The sequence below is a fragment of the Lithobates pipiens genome, unplaced genomic scaffold (genome assembly GCF_037356315.1).
Source record: "Lithobates pipiens isolate NorthernLeopardFrog02 unplaced genomic scaffold, aLitPip1_a1.2 Scaffold_13, whole genome shotgun sequence".
Classification (NCBI taxonomy): Eukaryota; Metazoa; Chordata; class Amphibia; order Anura; family Ranidae; genus Lithobates; species Lithobates pipiens.
The window spans coordinates 526,148,426-526,168,660 of NW_027507718.1; the positions used below are offsets into that span (position 1 = coordinate 526,148,426).

General features: G+C 50.0%; 1 protein-coding gene across 1 annotated transcript in view; it reads right to left on the bottom strand.

The window, feature by feature from the left end:
- Positions 1-20,235, bottom strand: part of LOC143975639 (von Willebrand factor A domain-containing protein 5A-like) — a 157,092-nt gene that overhangs the window by 82,844 nt on the left and 54,013 nt on the right. The window contains exon 7 of the mRNA XM_077478129.1: positions 10,357-10,526. Within this exon, the coding sequence (XP_077334255.1) occupies positions 10,357-10,526 (170 nt within the window). The remainder of the gene's footprint in view (positions 1-10,356; positions 10,527-20,235) is intronic.

Genomic DNA, 20,235 nt, shown 5'->3' on the forward strand with positions numbered 1-20,235 from the left:
TTGAAACTATCGATGCTACCTGCTGAGACCACCGCATGTGGAAGGGAATTCCACATCCTTGCCGCTCTTACAGTAAAGAACCCTCTACGTAGTGTAAGGTTAAACCTCTTTTCTTCTCATTTTAATGAGTGGCCACGTGTCTTATTAAACTGCCTGCCGCAAAAAAGTTTTCTCCCTATTGTGGGGTCACCAGTACAGTATTTATATATTGAAATCATATCCCTTCTCAAGCGTCTCTTCTCCAGAGAATAAGTTCAGTGCTCACAACATTTCCTCATAACTAATATCCTCCAGACCCTTTATTAGTTTTGTTGCCCTTCTTTGTACTCGTTCCATTTCCAGTACATCCTTCCTGAGGACTGGTGCCCAGAACTGGACAGCATACTCCAGGTGCGGCCGGACCAGAGTCTTGTATAGTGGGAGAATTATCGTTTTATCTCTGGAGTTGATCCCCTTTTTAATGCCAATATTCTGTTTGCTTTGTTAGCAGCAGCTTGCTGAGCCCATCATCTACTAGGACCCCCAGGTCCATTTCCATCCTAGATCCCCCCAGAGGTCCCCCCCCCCCCCAGTGTATAGATTGCATTCATATTTTTGCCACCCATATGCATTATTTTAAATTTTTCTACATTGAACCTCATTTGAGTTGCCCAACCCATTAATTTGTTCAGATCTTTTTGCAAGGTTTCCACATCCTGCGGAGAAGTTATTGCCCTGCTTATACAGTGGTGTGAAAAAGTGTTTGCCCCCTTCCTCATTTCCTGTTCCTTTGCATGTTTGTCACACTTAAGTGTTTCGGAACATCAAACCAATTTAAACAATAGTCAAGGACAACACAAGTAAACACAAAATGCAATTTGTAAATGAAGGTGTTTATTATTAAAGGTGAAAAAAAATCCAAACCATCATGGCCCTGTGTGAAAAAGTGATTGCCCCCTAAACCTAATAACTGGTTGGGCCACCCTTAGCAGCAACAACTGCAACCAAGCGTTTGCGATAACGTGCAATGAGGCTTTTACAGCGTCCTGGAGGAATTTTGGCCCACTCATCTTTGCAGAATTGTCCTAATTCAGTTACATTAGAGGGTTTTCGAGCATGAACGGCCTTTTTAAGGTCATACCACAACATCTCAATAGGATTCAGGTCAGGACTTTGGCTAGGCCACTCCAAAGTCTTCATTTTGTTTTTCTTCAGCCATTCGGTGGTGGACTTGCTGGTGTGTTTAGGATCATTGTCCTGCTGCAGAACCCAAGTTCATTTCAGCTTGAGTACACGAACAGATGGTCGGACATTCTCCTTCAGGATCTCTTGGTAGACAGCAGAATTCATAGTTCCTTTTATCACGGCAAGTCTTCCAGGTCCTGAAGCAGCAAAACAGCCCCAGACCATCACACTACCACCACCATATTTTACTGTTGGTATAATGTTCTTTTTATGAAATGCAGTGTTCCTTCTACGCCAGATATACTTGGACACACACCTTCCAAAGAGTTCCACTTTTGTCTCATCGGTCCACAGAATGTTGTCCCAAAAGTCTTGGGGATCATCAAGATGTGTTGTGGAGAAATTGAGACGAGCTTTGATGTTCTTTTTGCTCAGCAGTGGTTTTCTCCTTGGAACTCTGGCATGCAGGCCATTTTTTCCCAGTCTTTTCCTGATGGTGGAGGCATGAACGCTGACCTTAACTGAGGCAAGTGAGGCCTGCAGTTCCTTGGACGTTGTTGTGGGGTCTTTTGTGACCTCTTGGATGAGTCGTCGCTGCGCTCTTGGGGTAATTTTGGGTGGCCGCCCACTCCTGGGAAGGTTCACCACTGTTCCATGTCTTCGCCATTTGTGGATAATGGCTCTCACTGTGGTTCGCTGGATTCCCAAAGCTTTGGAAATGGCTTTATAACCCTTTCCAGACTGATAGATCTCAATTACTTTCTTTCTCAATTGTTCCTGAATTTCTTTGGGTATCGGCATGATGTGTAGCTTTTAAGGATCTTCTGGTGGACCTTACTGTGTCAAGCAGCTCCTATTTAAGTGATGCCTTGATTGTGAACAGGTGTGGCAATAATCAGGCCTGGGAGTGGCTAGAGAAATTGAACTCAGGTGTGGACAACCACAGTTATAGTATGTTTTAACAAGGGGGCAATCACTTTTTCACACAGGGCCATGATGGTTTGGATTTTTTTTCACCTTTAATAATAAACACTAGTGATGGCCGAACGGTTCGCCCGGCGGTCGTTTCGCGGCGAATTTCCGACATTCGCGGTCCGCACGTTCGAACGCCTTTTTCCGTCGTTCGCCGCGGCGGACTTACGTGTTTAATGTATACAAGAACTTTAACCTTTGGTGACACGTTTATCATGTGATACAGGACAGCCAATTGAGACATGACAGCACATGGACACTTGTACATTCCCCCTAACCTATAAATACACCCGATCCGGTGGCCATTTTACATTCTTTCTTCTGTTACGATAGGGACAGGTTCCTGTGTGGAGTAGGGAGAGATAAACCACTAGCTATTTGGTACACAAAAGTTCTTTTCAGGACTGGTATAGGTGTTAGGTGTTGATAGGTTTGCTGTGCTGCTGATTCTTGCAGCAGCCTGAGTGTCTTTTGTTAGTTTAGAGAAAGGGAAAGGACGGTGTATGCTACAGGGACAGCCAGATTAGTCTTTCATCATCATCATCATCATCATCATCATTAGCTGTTACTATCAAGGTCCACAAAAGAGCTGTTCCAGTAACCACTAATCGTTCTCTTTTTTTGCCAATTTGTATAGGGACAGGAAGGAAGCAGTGTTGTCAGGCAGTGAGGGTAATTTTAAAGACTTGCTGTTATTATTAGTTCCACAAAGGTTCTTTTCAGGACTGGTATCAGTGGTACAGTAATAGGCTTGTACATGTATAATATTCTTTCTTCCAAATATAGAAAGGATATTATACTTGACTGCTGCCCTTCTGCTGCAGTCTGCTAAACATTCACAACTCACTTGTTCCACAAAAGTTCTTATAAGGACTGGTAACTTGGTATAGGGTGCTACGGTACATAGGCTTGAGTGCGGTACAGTCTGCTGTTCTGTAAGGACCGCTATCGGTCCACAATAGATAGGGTTGACGTGCACCACTGCTGACCGCTGCCCTATACTGCAGCAGTCCTTCAGCGGTATAGGGACTGACGTACAGTCTGCTAATCACTAACACACAACCTGCTTGTTCCACAAAAGTTCTTATAAGGACTGGTAACTTGGTATAGGGTGCTACGGTACATAGGCTTGAGTGCGGTACAGTCTGCTGTTCTGTAAGGACCGCTATCGGTCCACAATAGATAGGGTTGACGTGCACCACTGCTGACCGCTGCCCTATACTGCAGCAGTCCTTCAGCGGTATAGGGACTGACGTACAGTCTGCTAAACACTAATACACAACCTGCTTGGTCCACAAAAGTTCTTATAAGGACTGGTAACTTGGTATAGGGTGCTACGGTACATAGGCTTGAGTGCGGTACAGTCTGCTGTTCTGTAAGGACCGCTATCGGTCCACAATAGATAGGGTTGACGTGCACCACTGCTGACCGCTGCCCTATACTGCAGCAGTCCTTCAGCGGTATAGGGACTGACGTACAGTCTGCTAATCACTAACACACAACCTGCTTGTTCCACAAAAGTTCTTATAAGGACTGGTAACTTGGTATAGGGTGCTACGGTACATAGGCTTGAGTGCGGTACAGTCTGCTGTTCTGTAAGGACCGCTATCGGTCCACAATAGATAGGGTTGACGTGCACCACTGCTGACCGCTGCCCTATACTGCAGCAGTCCTTCAGCGGTATAGGGACTGACGTACAGTCTGCTAAACACTAATACACAACCTGCTTGGTCCACAAAAGTTCTTATAAGGACTGGTAACTTGGTATAGGGTGCTACGGTACATAGGCTTGAGTGCGGTACAGTCTGCTGTTCTGTAAGGACCGCTATCGGTCCACAATAGATAGGGTTGACGTGCACCACTGCTGACCGCTGCCCTATACTGCAGCAGTCCTTCAGCGGTATAGGGACTGACGTACAGTCTGCTAATCACTAACACACAACCTGCTTGTTCCACAAAAGTTCTTATAAGGACTGGTAACTTGGTATAGGGTGCTACGGTACATAGGCTTGAGTGCGGTACAGTCTGCTGTTCTGTAAGGACCGCTATCGGTCCACAATAGATAGGGTTGACGTGCACCACTGCTGACCGCTGCCCTATACTGCAGCAGTCCTTCAGCGGTATAGGGACTGACGTACAGTCTGCTAAACACTAATACACAACCTGCTTGGTCCACAAAAGTTCTTATAAGGACTGGTAACTTGGTATAGGGTGCTACGGTACATAGGCTTGAGTGCGGTACAGTCTGCTGTTCTGTAAGGACCGCTATCGGTCCACAATAGATAGGGTTGACGTGCACCACTGCTGACCGCTGCCCTATACTGCAGCAGTCCTTCAGCGGTATAGGGACTGACGTACAGTCTGCTAATCACTAACACACAACCTGCTTGTTCCACAAAAGTTCTTATAAGGACTGGTAACTTGGTATAGGGTGCTACGGTACATAGGCTTGAGTGCGGTACAGTCTGCTGTTCTGTAAGGACCGCTATCGGTCCACAATAGATAGGGTTGACGTGCACCACTGCTGACCGCTGCCCTATACTGCAGCAGTCCTTCAGCGGTATAGGGACTGACGTACAGTCTGCTAAACACTAATACACAACCTGCTTGGTCCACAAAAGTTCTTATAAGGACTGGTAACTTGGTATAGGGTGCTACGGTACATAGGCTTGAGTGCGGTACAGTCTGCTGTTCTGTAAGGACCGCTATCGGTCCACAATAGATAGGGTTGACGTGCACCACTGCTGACCGCTGCCCTATACTGCAGCAGTCCTTCAGCGGTATAGGGACTGACGTACAGTCTGCTAATCACTAACACACAACCTGCTTGTTCCACAAAAGTTCTTATAAGGACTGGTAACTTGGTATAGGGTGCTACGGTACATAGGCTTGAGTGCGGTACAGTCTGCTGTTCTGTAAGGACCGCTATCGGTCCACAATAGATAGGGTTGACGTGCACCACTGCTGACCGCTGCCCTATACTGCAGCAGTCCTTCAGCGGTATAGGGACTGACGTACAGTCTGCTAAACACTAATACACAACCTGCTTGGTCCACAAAAGTTCTTATAAGGACTGGTAACTTGGTATAGGGTGCTACGGTACATAGGCTTGAGTGCGGTACAGTCTGCTGTTCTGTAAGGACCGCTATCGGTCCACAATAGATAGGGTTGACGTGCACCACTGCTGACCGCTGCCCTATACTGCAGCAGTCCTTCATCGGTATAGGGACTAAGAGTTTTGTCACAGGGTCATTTAAAAAATGACAGGCAGAGGAAGAGGCAGGCCCTTCCGCAGGGGTGGTAGGGGTAGGGCAGGAGCAACAGGCTTGAGCCAAAGTGGGAAGTTGCAGAAGGTGCGTTCAATTACTTTAAAGGATGCACCAGACTTGGTTGAGTGGCTCGCTCAGCCTTACTCTTCTGCACCCTCCTCATCCTCTCGATCTGCACCCTCTTCTTCACTCTCTGCTATGTGCACCCCCAAAGACACTACCACCAACAACACGACCACCACCACCACCACCACATACCTTCCGCTTGAGTCACTGGAATTATTTTCCGATCCATATCAAGAGGACATTTCTGATGCGCAGCCACTCTTGGTATTGGATCAGGAAGAGGAGGTAGCAACAAGCGCTACTCAGCAGTCTGACGCCAGTACCCAGATCAGCCCAAGGAGGAGGTTGGTCCCCGGTGTTGCTGCCTACTCCGAGATCTCTACTTATAGCGGTGGGGAAGGTGACGTTGATGATGACGTGTCTAGTGATGTCACGTGGGTGCCCACAAGAGAGGAAGAGGAGGGGAGTTCAGAGGGAGATATGGACCAGCAGATAGGGAGGAGAAGCAGCAATGACTTACATTGCACAGCAGGGACAAAGCAGACTGCAAATGTATCAGGAGCGAGTCATCGACCATGTGCGGTCACATCTGGCGCTCCCAGGACACCGGCACATGGCTCCGCAGTGTGGGCTTTTTTTAACGTGTCCGCTGCTGACAATAGCGTTGCCATCTGCAATCTTTGCAGTCAACGCGTTAGTCGCGGTAAGCCCAATACTCACCTAGGGACGACCGCCTTAAGAAGGCACATGAGCAGCCATCACCGAGCCCAGTGGGAGCAACGGAACACACAAAGCCACACTGCAGGCTCTCACCGTCCAGCCTCGTCTTCTACTTCTCCTTCTCCTCTCTCCTCACAATTGTCCTCCACTCCACCTTCCATCACGCCAAGCTCACATTTTTCTGCAAAAAGGCAGGCTTCCGTGGGCCTAATGTTTGAGCGTAAAAAAATGATGACGCCGGATAACCCTCTTGCCCAACGGTTGGCGGCTGGCTTGTCAGAACTCATAGCCCGCCAACTACTGCCATATAAACTGGTGGACTCGGAGGCCTTTCGCAAATTTGTGGCCATTGGAACACCACAATGGAAGGTCCCAGGAAGGAAGTATTTCTCAGAGAAGGGCATCCCAGAGCTATATGGCCATGTTCAGCGGCAAGTGAATGTATCTCTGGCACACAGTGTCGGTGCCAAGATACATCTGACCACAGACACGTGGTCTAGCAAACACGGGCAGGGAAGGTATATCAGTTTTACTGCCCACTGGGTGAACCTTCTGACGGCCGTCAAGCATGTAACCCGTGGCACCCGTGTAGATTTGGTTTTACCGCCACGGATTGCATGCAGGCCTGACTCTTCTTCTCCTCCTCCTACTCCATCCTCCTCCCTCTCCTCCTCAGCTGCCTCCTCCTTTTCCGCTGCTAGCGTCTCTTCCACTGCACCGCCCAAGCTCCCCAGAACCTATTCCACATGCCAGGTGAGACGTTGCCATGCCGTGCTGCGTCTGTTGTGCCTGGAAGCAAAGAGCCACACTGGCCCGGCACTCCTTTCAGCTTTGCGTTCACAGGCAGATGAGTGGCTAACACCGCTCAATTTGACAGTTGGTAAAGTGGTGTGTGACAACGGTGCCAATCTGCTTAGCGCATTGAAACAGGGCAAAATCACGCACGTGCCGTGCATGGCACACGTCTTAAACTTGGTCGTGCAGCGATTCCTTGTCAAATACCCTGGGGTCCAGGACATCTTGCGGCAGGCAAGGAAAATCTCGGCCCATTTCAGAAGATCTTACACGGCCATGGCTCGCCTTGCTGACATTCAGCGGCGACACCATCTGCCGGTCAGACGTCTTATTTGCGATTGCCCGACGCGATGGAACTCAACCTTCTATATGCTTGATAGGCTGCTCCAGCAGAAACGTGCAGTTAACGTCTACCTGTATGAACTCTGCGAAAGAAACGGTTCTGGGGAGCTGGGTTTTTTTTCACCGCGCCAGTGGCTGCTCATGCGCGACACATGCAGACTTCTGCGGCCATTTGAGGAGATCACCAAACTGGTCAGTCGCAGCCATGGCGCCATCAGTGACATGGTACCTTATGCCTTCTTTCTGGAGCGTGCATTGCGTCGTGTCATTGATCAGGCTGTGGAGGAGCAGGAGCGGGAAGATGAGGAAGTCGCAATGCTGGATGAATTCCCAGGGGGGGCTACTCTATCTGAGACAAGTCAACAACAGGAGTCTGATGAGGAGTCAGAGGAGGATGGTGCCGGGGCGGATGAGCAGGAGCAAGAAGAGCATGCTTTAAACCTTTCTGGGATCCCTGTTGTGCGAGGATGGGGAGAGGAGAATGAAGAGGACGACATTATCCTGGATGATGAGCAGGAGCCAGGCCACCACACCGCTTCCACTTTAGTGCAAATGGGGGCCTTCATGCTCCAGTGTTTTAATAGGGACCCCCGTATAAAAAGCATGAGGGTCAAGGACCAGTACTGGGTGGCAACGTACTTAGACCCCCGGTACAAACACAAAATGGCGGAAATGTTACCGCCGTCGCAGAGGGCTGTCAGAATGCAGCACTTCCAGGCCTTGCTTCGAGAAATGCTGCATTCTGCTTTTGCGTGCGCTGGCAGAGGAGCAATTCCCACTCCCAGAGAAGGATTTGCGGGTACCAATCCAACAGCGCCTGCAAGAAGAGGCCGGTTTGAAGATGTGTTGGTGACTTCGGATATGAGGTCATTCTTTCAGCCGACCCATCGACAGGTGTCATCCGGATCCAGCATCAGGGAACGCCTAGACTGTCAGGTGTCCGACTACATTGGGTTAACGGCCGATGTGGACGCTCTGAGGAGTGATGAACCCCTAGACTACTGGGTGGGCAGGCTTGACCTCTGGCCAGAGCTTGCCCAATTTGCAATCGAACTGTTGGCTTGCCCCTCATCCAGTGTCCTGTCCGAAAGGACGTTCAGCGCAGCAGGGGGGATTGTGACCGATAAGCGTACTCGCCTAGCTCACCACAGTGTTAACTACCTCACATTTCTAAAAATGAATGAGGCATGGATCTCGGAGGAATTCAACACATGTGACCAGTAGACCATGTATATGTCTATAAACTATTTTTTTAATCAAGCACACAGACCTTCTTAATTCATTTGGCTCACTTCCTTGACCCAAAAAAGCACACCGTACTATATGCCCCTACCCTCCTCTTTGAAGAGGTTGAGCGGTGTCATATTTCTACTGGGGCTGCTTATGATATCCCTGTGCTGTGCTGACTTCCTCCTGGGGGTTCTTATTATGAAGGGATCACACTATCCCTGTGCTGTGCTGACTTCCTCCTGGGGGTTCTTATTATGAGGGGATCACACCATCCCTGTGCTGTGCTGACTTCCTCCTGGGGCTGCTTACGGTGCTGCTGTCAGCGCTGTATGTCACGGTGCTGCTGTCAGCGCTGTATGTCACGGTGCTGCTGTCAGCGCTGTATGTCACGGTGCTGCTGTCAGCGCTGTATGTCACGGTGCTGCTGTCAGCGCTGTATGTCACGGTGCTGCTGTCAGCGCTGTATGTCACGGTGCTGCTGTCAGCGCTGTATGTCACGGTGCTGCTGTCAGTGCTCTGTATTACGGTGCTGCTGTCAGATGCCTCTATCACGGTGCATGTGTCATTCCGGTATGTCACGCTGCTGGTGATCATCTCCTGCACCCTCTTCTTTGCCTACCCTGGTCCCTGACCTTCCCTCTCCTCCATTGCCTTCATTAGCTCCATAGTCCTGAATTGTTAGAACAATTTCCCAAATAAAATAAAAATGCTTGTAGTTATCGATCCCAAATTCACCTCATACATGTATTATGTCATTGTCCAGATGGTGGGACTACGTTTTACCCCCTAATAATTACCACGTGGCCGCAAATTCGACATGAAGGTTTGCAAAGTTCGCCTCCCATTGAAGTCAATGGGGCCCGCGGCGAACGTTCGGTTTCGCGAACGTTTGGGTCCGTTCGCATTTCGCGTTCGCGAAACGTCCCGTCGGAAGTTCGTCCATCACTAATAAACACCTTCATTTACAAATTGCATTTTGTGTTTACTTGTGTTGTCCTTGACTATTGTTTAAATTGGTTTGATGTTCCGAAACACTTAAGTGTGACAAACATGCAAAGGAACAGGAAATGAGGAAGGGGGCAAACACTTTTTCACACCACTGTATTAGTATCGTCCACAAATACAGGGATTGAGGTGTTTACCCCATCCTCCAGGTCCTTTATGAACAAATGAAATAGGATTGGTCCCAGCACAGAGCCACGAGGGAACCTTTTTGAAAGCCGACCTGACCCTCTCTAACTCGATCTCCAGCACCAGAAGCTCTGCATTGGACACGGACGACAGCGGCTGTGAAAGAAATGGGAAGTGACATCACCCATAGACTTAATATGGGGCTTCCGTTGTCCTCCGTCTCCTCTGTACTCGCCTACACAGAGAAGCCGCAGCTGACAGCTCAGCATGGGATCGGGTTGGAGAGAATCAGATCAGCTTACAAAAAGGCATGTATACTTGTTTATTCTTTACAGGGATTTATTAGATCCGTATTGTCTATAGATGCAGAGATTTTAGATTTTACATGGACTTCCACTTTAAAGCGGAGGTCCACCCTAAAGTGGACCTTCCGCTCATTGGAATCCTCCCCCCCTCCGGCGCCACAATTGGCACCTTTCAGGGGGGAGGGGGGTGCAGGTACCTGTACAGTACAGGTATCTGCACCCACTTCCGGCATAGCTATCTGCGGAAAAGGGCGTAGATTACGCCCCTTTCCGAAAGTCCCCTGCTGCCTGCTGGGAAACACACAGATCCCAGAGGCAGCGGGACCATCCTTATTGCGCAGCGCGACTCGCAATTTACTGACCTTGGCAACTTGAATCCTCTGTGGGGCATTTGGCTCAGAATTAATTGAACACTCCATACTGCCAGACCGGTCTACGAGGAAAATAAACTCGTTGCAATCGGACTGCTCCTGTCCAGCTGGGAAACTCGGGTAGAAATTCAACATGGCCACCGACTCTGCCATAATGGACCCTACAGAACACAGGGAGAAAATAAGAATGTAACAAAGAGACTAAAAACAGATTCATTTTACTCCCAACATATTCAACACAGCATTTACAGAGACCACTCACCAAACTATTTTCATGGCCTTCACTAATGTCACAGACTTTTATTGGTATTACCACCAAATTTTTGTCAACCCATTAAGTGCGATTTAAGAGTGGGTGGGGTCTATTTATGGTTGTGTAGTTATTTTTTTACTTACAGTAGTCTGTTTCTAGGGAGGCCCGGAAAGCAAGCTAAAAGCTAGGTGGAGGGCCGGAGGGCCGGGCATGACAAAGGCTAGGGTGAAGGAACGCAGGGGGTTAATTAGGAAGAGAGAGAAAGGGGAGGGGCGGAGTTGGTGAAATGAATGGAAGGGGGGGAGGTCACTCCACGCACTCGGAGGTCCAGGCCTCCAGAACGCTTTTCTCCAGGCCCCTCCACCAGAGCCCAGCACCCTCCTAGGAGCCCGGTGATGGACCCGCCGCCCCCCCCCAGAAAAACGGACGGCTACAGCAGTGCCAGGGGGGTCCGAGCGGAATCCTCAGCAATGGCGGGGAGCGGGGTAAGGGGACCGGATAGCGCCTGCTCCCCACCGGCGAGGGCAGAGCTGAGAGGGAGGACAGTTTCCCCTGCCACTGCGGAGGTTTCAACACAGGGGGAGACGCGGCGGAGGAGGGGCAGTGTCACGCCTGCGCAACAGCCACCAGTCGCTGCGGGCAGGTCCGGTCGGAAGGATGGGAGAAGCAATGCGAGAGAGGGGAGAGGAAGAGCCACGGGCCCTGCAGGGCCAGAATACAGCAGCCACACGGAGCCAGGGATGGTCGGGACAATGGTGACGGGGGAGCTGCGCCACGAGGGGAAGTCACGGCCACTGGGAGCATGTCGCCTGGGGGGGGGGGGGGGGCGATTATGCCTTTGCTACCTACGGCAGAAGTGCGTTCAGAAGGGGAGCTGTTGGGAATCGGACGAGGAGGTCATAGGAAGCAGCGACGCGGCGGGAGCATCCAGAATGGCGGCTGATGGGAGCAGACCCAGGCAGCCAGGTAAGGCCTTACAATTATCTCATATTGACTTAAATGCTGCATTGTGTAGAATTCTTGATGGGGAGGTGGGGGTGCCGCAGACTGTACAGGGCCGGAGGCGGTGGTACCGCGGGGTCGGGCAGTCAGCCCGCCACCTGCGGGACACAGGAGCCTTTGCAGGCGTTGCTGGGGGGTCTGAAAGAGTTGATACAGCGCTTCGCAGACAACTCCCCCCACAGGTGGCGCCGTGGGTTGGGGGACAGAGGGCGCAGTCCGGGACGGGCACACAGTTGACGGTGGGGGCACAAGGGGGTTCTCTACAGGTTAGTTTACCGGTGGTGGCGGGTGCTCCACAGGTGGCAGGAAATCCGCAGGGGACGGGTGCACAGCAGGATACACAACAGGTGGCGGTGGCTTCAGCGGTTTCCCAGCAGGTGATTGCGGTGACGGCGGCCTCGGCCTCGGCAACGGTGACCAGCCCGGTGAGTACGCCCGGGGGGGGGAAGACAGGGGATGTCACGGCAGTGTCAAGGGTCGATGTGGTTAGGCTGGCAGACGCCGCAAAGTCTGAGGTATATGTGTGCTATGAGGGACCGTTGGGCACGTATCTGAAGTAGGAGGTGCGGGATAAGATTAGCAAGGGTGAGTATGTGGAAATATTTTTCCTGCTGCCCCTGGAGAAATTCAACCTGGACAGGGTCAAGCCTGACGACTCTAAAACGGACGACGAGGAGAAGAGGAGGTATTGGCTAATACCCCGGACGTTCGCGAATTGGCTGCAGGCGTTTGCCATCATGGCCAGCGTGATAGGTGAGAAGTCCCCGGAACACTGCCCGTCTCTGTTTTGTTATATGGACGCCATTGGTGAGGCTCATAGGGTTTATAGGGGCATGGCGTGGCTGCGGTATGACGAACAGTTTAGGCAGTGGAGGGCTGTTTGGCCTGATATCAGGTGGGACCACAAGGATATCAGCCTTTGGATGTGCTCGATATCGTCGGCGAGGGCCCGTACTCAGTTTTTTCAGGGGGGGGGGGGGGGGTGGGCGGGGGAACTTCCGGACGGAAAAAAGTGGGGGGTGTGCTGGCAGTTTAACGAGGGGTCCTGCAAATTCAGAGGGTCCTGTCGTTTTAGGCATGAGTGCTCCGGGTGTGGGGGTGGTCACGCACTGTCCCGTTGTTTTAAAAAAAGGCAAGCGTGCCTGCGACTCTGCGTTCAAGAGGGATAACCCCGGTGAAGGTGGAAAAGATGCTGGCTTTCCTAAGTAGGTACCCGGATAGGGAAGCGGCGCGGGTATTAGGGGAAGGATTTGCAGTGGGTTTCAAGATTCCACGTTCCTTGGTTGCAGTTCCGTCAATGGCACGGAACTTATGGTCCGCACTGGGGAATCTGGGGGTGGTTTCAGAGAACTTTGCTAAGGAGATGGCCTTGGGGCGGATGTGTGGCCCTTTCTCTGAGCGGCCGTTGCCAGATTTAGTGGTGTTCCAGTTGGGGGTGGTGCCTAAGAAGGAACCTAACAAGTTCCGACTTATTCATCACCTTTCCTTTCCGAAAGGGGGTTCGGTGAATGACGCCATAGACCCAGAGGCCTGCACGGTGTCGTACACGTCCTTTGACGCTGCAGTGGGTTGGGTGCGTCATTTTGGGGCGGGGGGCGCTCATGGCAAAATCTGACATCGAGTCGACATTCCGGTTACTGCCAGTACACCCGGAGAGCTTTCGGCTTTTGGGGTGCTGTTGGCAAGACCGTTTATTTGGACCGATGTTTGCCCATGGGCTGTTCCGTTTACTGCGCCTTGTTCATTTTCTGGAATGGGTGGTGCGGGATGTGTCCGGCTGGGTATCGGTTATCCATTACCTGGATGACTTTCTCGTGGTGGGCCCCCCTGCTTCCAATGTGTGTGCGATCCTTTTGGCCACGTTGCAGCACATTGCGAAGAAGTTTGGGGTTCCACTGGCGGTGGGCAAAACGGAGGGGCCGGCGATGGTTCTGAGTTTCTTGGGCATCAAGATAGACATGGTCGCCATGGAGTGCCGGCTGCCGAGGGACAAGGTGGAAGGGCTCAAGGTGGAGATTAGGGAGATGGTTGGGCTGCGGAAGGTGCAACTACGGAAGTTGCAGTCGGTTTTGGGAAAATTGAACTTTGCTTGCCGCATCATCCCGATGGGAAGGGTGTTTTGTTGACGGCTGTCGGCGGCCACAGCAGGGGCCCAAGTTCTGACTCACTTCATTAGATTGACTAGGGAGCATAGGGAAGACCTGCGGGTTTGGCATGCGTTTCTGGAAGAGTACAACGGACGTTCAGTTTGGATGGAAGGGCCGGTAAGTAACTTTGACCTGGAGCTGGTGACGGACGCGGCGGGGTCGACGGGCTACGGGGCCTTTTTCCAGGGTCATTGGAGTGCGGAGGCCTGGCCACAGACATGGGTGGAGGCGGGGTTCACACGGAACCTGGTTCTGCTGGAGTTATTTCCGGTGGTGCTGGAGGTGGAATTATGGAGTGTGGCATGTCGGGATCTAAAGATCAGGTTGAATTGTGATAATATGGGAGTGGTGCAAGTGATTAATCGGGTGTCGGCTTCTTCCCAACCGGTGATCAGGCTGGAGTCGCCGCGGGATGGATCAGGAGGACGGTGAGCGGAAAGACTTGGTCAGCATACAATAAAGTGTGGAGGGAATGGTTGACTTTTACGTGGCTGGTGGACGCCAAGCTGGGGGGGGACAGAACAAGGTTTATAGGTAATGTATTTCGTATCTAGGCAGATGGTTAGGTTGGGGTCCGTATCGTCGATTGAGCGCAAGCTAGCAGCTCTAGCCTTTTGGTTTAAATTACGGGGAGAGGAGGATGTTACAAAGGGCTTCTGGATGAGGCAGGCCCTGAAGGGGTACCGGAAAAGTAAACTGCAGAGGGATAGGAGAAGGCCGGTGACTTTTGCTATTCTTCAGGCCATTTGCGATCAATTGGGTGGGTTGTGTGCATCGGGTTACGAGGAGCAGCTGTTCCGAACAGCGTTCTCCCTAGCGTTTTTTGGAGCTTTTCGGGTAGGTGAATTGGTCAGTCCGGCAAAAAAGGTTGGGGGGGGGGCCTGTTGGGACAAGATGTGGCATTGCGGGAAGATAGCATGATGTTGAAGCTCCGCAGGTCTAAGACGGACCAACGGGGAAAGGGGGTGGATATCTGGTTGTATGCATTACCTGATTCGGCAGTATGTCAGGTGCGGGTGGTGATGGAGTTCATGAGGATCAGACCTGGGGAGGATGGCCCATTACTGGTGCATGGGGATGGGACCTTCCTGTCCAGGTTTCAATTCGTGGGAGTATTTTGGAAGTGTCTGCAGTCGGGGGGTTGGACAGCTCGCAATTCGCTTCACACTCCTTCCACATCGGGGCGGCCACTGAGGCTGCCAGATGTGGGTTAGATGAGGCGGCAGTAAAAAGGATTGGGAGATGGGAGTCCAAGCGTTTCAGGTCTTATGTTCAGCCACATTTGCTGTAGGCTGGTTTTTTATATGTTGGCGAAAATAAAGGTTGTTTAGTTTTTGTTCTGTCATTTCAGATGGAGGTCAACCACGCCCCGCCTGGATTCTAGGGCACTTGTACGTTTTTTGGGGTGCCAGGAGAGCGGATGTCAGGCCGGAGGGAAGGCAGCTGGGGATTTCCCGTAGTGAGGCATGCATCAGGTGGTTGGGGATCCCGGGGATGAAATGGAGCAGAGTGGTTCCGGAAATCCAATGGTACGCCAGCCTGGATAGGCCCCCGGATGTGCTGGTGCTCCATGTGGAGGGAATGACTTGGGGGTTAGATCTACCAGGGATCTCATTGCCGATGTGAAATGTGATTTTTTAATGCTTCGCAGGGATTTTCCGGGAATGGTGCTGGTATTGTTGCACGCACTGCGTGGCGGATGGCACGGTCTGTAGTCAGACTCAATAAAACCCGCATAAAGGTTAACAAGGCACTGGGGAGGTTTGTAAAGAGGAATGGGGGTTTGGTGGTGCGGCACACGGAGTTGAAGGTTAACGTGGGTATGTACCTACGGAGAGATGAAGTGCATTTAACGACAGTAGGCACTGATCTTTGGGCGTTGGGTCTGCAGGACGGGATTGAACAGGCCCTGCTGGTGTGGAGGGGCCCTTAAGGATAAAGTGGTCATCCTTGCGGGCTGTGGCGGTGTCTTTGGTCTTTGATGGGGCAATTAAACTGATATGATGGAAGTGTGGGGGGAGCTCATAGGTGGTATGTGCCCCCTTTTGGTGTATCCCAGCGGAAGGGTAGCCTGGAATATGGGATTGGTGGCACTGCGGGAAAGGGGGTTGTCTCCCGGCTGATAAACGGCTGGAGGCCTGGTATGGTAAAATTTGCTTCCGCAGTGTACTGGTGGAGAGTGTCAAGTTAAAGGTGAAACCGAGGTACCGTCAAAGACCAACTGACTGGGAGTTTAAAATTGCCGTTGCTAAATAGTGTTTTATAAATACCGTAATTATCGACGTATAACACACGCCGGCGTATAACACACATCCCAAGTTTAGGAGGGAATTTTAAGGGAAAAAAACTTACATTTAAAGGCTTTCAGCCGCCTCGGCCGTACTCGGAGGCTTTCGGCCGTACTCGGAGGCTTTCGGCCGCCTCGGCCGTACTCGGAGGCTTTCGGCCGCCTCGGGCGTACTCGGAGGCTTTCGGCCGCACTCGAAAGCTTTCGGCCGCCTCGGCCATACTCGAAGGCTTTCGGCCGCTCTCGAAAAACCGCAGAGAAAGGCTGAAAGCGGGCAAAAGCCATGAGAAGGGCCGAAGGTGGCTGAAAGCTGCCCAGAAATCACGAGGAAATCGCGGCGAATCGGCGTATAACACGCACCCGCAATTTTCCCCTGATTTTGAGGGGAAAAAAGTGCGTGTTATACGCTGATAAATATGGCAGTTAATAAAGTTATTTAAGTTTTGGTTTGAAGATTTGTTAAGGCTGCTATGGCCTTTTACACTCCAAACTCCAGTGTGGTCTATTTATTGGGGTAAAAGGGAAAAGGTAATAGGGTAAAAGGGGGTGTGAAGAGGTAAAGGTAGAGCTAAGGGTAAAAGGGGTGTACAGAGAGTTGGTGATATCCCGAATGCATTGGTCAAGGGAGGCCCGGAAAGCAAGCTAAAAGCTAGGTGGAGGGCCGGGCATGACAAAGCCTAGGGTGAAGGAACGCAGGGGGTTAATTATGAAGAGAGAGAAAGGGGAGGGGCGGTGTTGGTGAAATGAATGGAAGGGGGTGGAGAGTAATAAAAGGAGGGGGAGGAGCTGATCGGCAGGCATGGGGGCAGAGAAAGTGTCAAGTTGCCCACCCACCCACCCTTTTGTTTTGGTAGGGCATAATTGTATTTATATGCTGTGTTGTCTCTCTCGTTGTTGTCTGTGTTTACTTTTTCTTTCAGGGATCGGTGATACGGGCTGTCATAGCAGCTGTAGTCTGAAAACCTGGACACATGGTCCAAAACCTGGACTGTCCAGGTGAATCCTGGACAGGTGGCAACCCTACTGTGACCTTGGCTTGTGTTCTGACTCTGCTCTCTGTCTTACATTCCTGTACCTCGCTGTCCGACTGTGTACCAACCTCGGCTTGTATTCTGACTCTGCCTGATGCTCCTACATCTTGCTACTCGGCTATTGATGACCTTCTGGCTTGTGTCCTGGCTATGCTCTTGTCTGCCGATCAAGTGTGACCGTGTTCCAGCATTCCTGCCTGGTGATCCACGGTCATCTGCTTCCTGGAAACACCAGCTGTTGCTGCCTGCTACACTGGTCCTCCTGCCACTATGTGTCCTTATGCCTCGTGTGAATACTACCAGGGGTTTTTGACAAGAGGTGCGAGAGAAGCCCCCTTTCCAGGTCGATATTCAACAGGTACATGACAGGGCAGAATTGTGATCCATCACTCATATTAGTGGCAGGATTCATGCCCCATTGTTGGTGTCAGTGGATGGCATAGTGCACCAAAGGCAAGATAAAGCCAAGCAAGGGTACAAACATATGGCCACTGCCCTCACCTATAACTGGCCTTTGTAGCAAGGAGAACATGGAAGGGCAACACATGCAAAACAAAAACAAAGGAATTCCTAGCTCAACTTACCGACTAGCCTGCAACCAACCGAATTGTCTAACAGTATGTGTTAAAACAGGGGTTTCAAGGCAAGCAGGAGCCTGCATCCAACCCTCGGGGCTACAGATTGGAGATCCCTGTTTTAGAACATCTTGAAGTCAAGCATCTGCTCCTCCACAAAGAGAAGAATGTAGGCAGGTTGCCTACAGAATGTTAGTAAAGGCAGTTGGCTGGCCCACGAAAACGACTGTAAGCTAAAATATATTTGTGCGCACGCTAAATAAGTGAAAGGATAGTCTATAAAAAAAAGTTATAGTTTTTAATGAGGACACTCAATTTTCTCACCCATTCATTAAATCCTACTATTAGTAATTAATCAAGTATCACTACAACTTATAAAGTGCAAAAGTCCATGTATAATGTACAAAAGTATTTTAAAGTGCAAAAAATAATGCTCAGTTCAAAATCCTCCACAATCTTCTTCTTTCTTAACCGCTTGCCAACCAGCCACCGCAGTTGTACTGCAGCAACATGGCTCGGCTGTGCGAATCGGCGTTATCTTACGTCGCTTCCTTTTTTGGCAATTAGGGGGCACGGTCGCGATCACCGCCGGGCTCCCGCGATCGCTGGGGGGCACACGGCGAACTGGGATCTGAGGGGAGAACAGACAAATCTGTCATCTCCCCTACACAGTCCCCTCCCCCCCGTCAGTTAACACACACTAGGGAATACAAATAACCCCTTGATCGCCCCCTAATGTTAACTCTTTCTCTGCCAGTGACATTTTTGCAGTAATCAATGCATTTTTATAGCACTGATCGCTGTATAATTGCCAATTGTCCCAAACATTTGTTATAATTGTCTGACATAATGTCAGAGTCCTGATAAAAATCGCAGATCGCCGCCATTACTAGTAAAATAATAATAATAATAATAAAAATGCCATAAAACTATCCCCTATTTTGTAGACGCTATAACTTTTGCTCAAAGCAATCAATATACGCTTGTTTCGATTTTTTTCTTTTTACCGAAAATATGTAGAAGGATACATATCACCCTAACCTGAGGAAAAATATATTTATTATAGTAAAAAGTTAAAAATATTGAGTTTTTTTCAAAATTTACGCTCTTTTTTAGTTTATAGCTCAAAAATTTTAAACCACAGAGGTGATCAAATACCACCAAAAGAAAGCTCTATTTGTGGGAAAAAAAGGACGTCAATTTTGTTTGGGTGCCACGTCCCACGACCGCGCAATTGTCAGTTAAAGCGACGCAGTGCTGAATCGCAAAAAGCGCTCTGGTCAGGAAGGGGGTAAAATCTTCTGGGGCTGAAGCGGTTAACCACCTGCCAACCAGCCGCCATCATTATACTGCAGCAGGTTGGCTTGTTACCGCGAATCGCCGTCATTGTACGTCGGCTCGGAAACTCTATTTTGAGGGTGCTCGTCAATCAGCGGGTGGGGCGGACTCGATGCCCGACAGCCACCCGCAATCTTTCCCCGCAGTGACAGAACGAGGATCTGCCTGTGTAAACAAGGCAGATCTCCGTTCTGACAAGGTAGATCACACAGATCCTGTCTTTCTGCTATGCAGGAAGATGGATCTGTGTGTTTCCCCAGTCACACAGTCCCCCATACAGTTAGTAAACACACTGAGGGAACACATTTAATCCCTTCATCGCCCCTGATGTTAATCCCTTCCTTGCCAGTGTCATTAATACAATAACAGTGCATATTTTTAGCACTGATCACTGTAATAATGTCACTGGTTCTTAAAAAAGTGTCAAAAATGTCAGTTAGGCGTCTGATCTGTTTGCCACAATGTTGCAGTCCCACTAAAAATCGCTGATTGCCATAACTAGTAAAAAATAATAATAATAAAAATGCCATAAATCTATCCCCTATTGTGTAGACACTATAACTTTTGTGCAAACCATTCAATATACGCTTATTGCGATTTTCTTTACCAAAAATATGTAGAAGAATACATATCTACCTAAACTGAGGAAGAAATTATTTTTTTATATATATTTTTGGGGTATAATTATTATAGCAAAATGTAAAAATATTGCTTTTTTTTCAAAATGTATGCTTTTTTTTGTTTATAGCGCATAAAATAAAAAACACAGAGGTGATCAAATACCACCAAAAGAAAGCTCTATTTGTGGGGGGAAAAAAGGACGTCAATTTTGTTTGGTTACATCGCACGACCGCACAACTGTCAGTTAAAGCAACACAGTGCAAAAAATGGCCTGGTCATTAAGGGGGTAAATCCTTTCGATCCTTAACCACATGCCAACCAGCGCACGCCGATATACGTCGGCACAATGGCACAGCTTGGCAAATGGGCGTACAGGTACTTTAAGATGCAGCATTGTAGGCGCACACGCCCACCGCATGCTCCGTGACCATGGGTCCCGTGGATTCGTTGTCCGCTGGGTGCCCACGATCGTGTTACGGAGAGGAAGAACGGGGCGATACCTATGTAAACAAGTCATTTCCCCATTCTGCCTAGTGATATGACAGAGATCTACTGCTCCCTGTCATTGGGAGCAGTGATCGCTATCATGTCAGTGGTAGCCCACCCCCCCACAGTT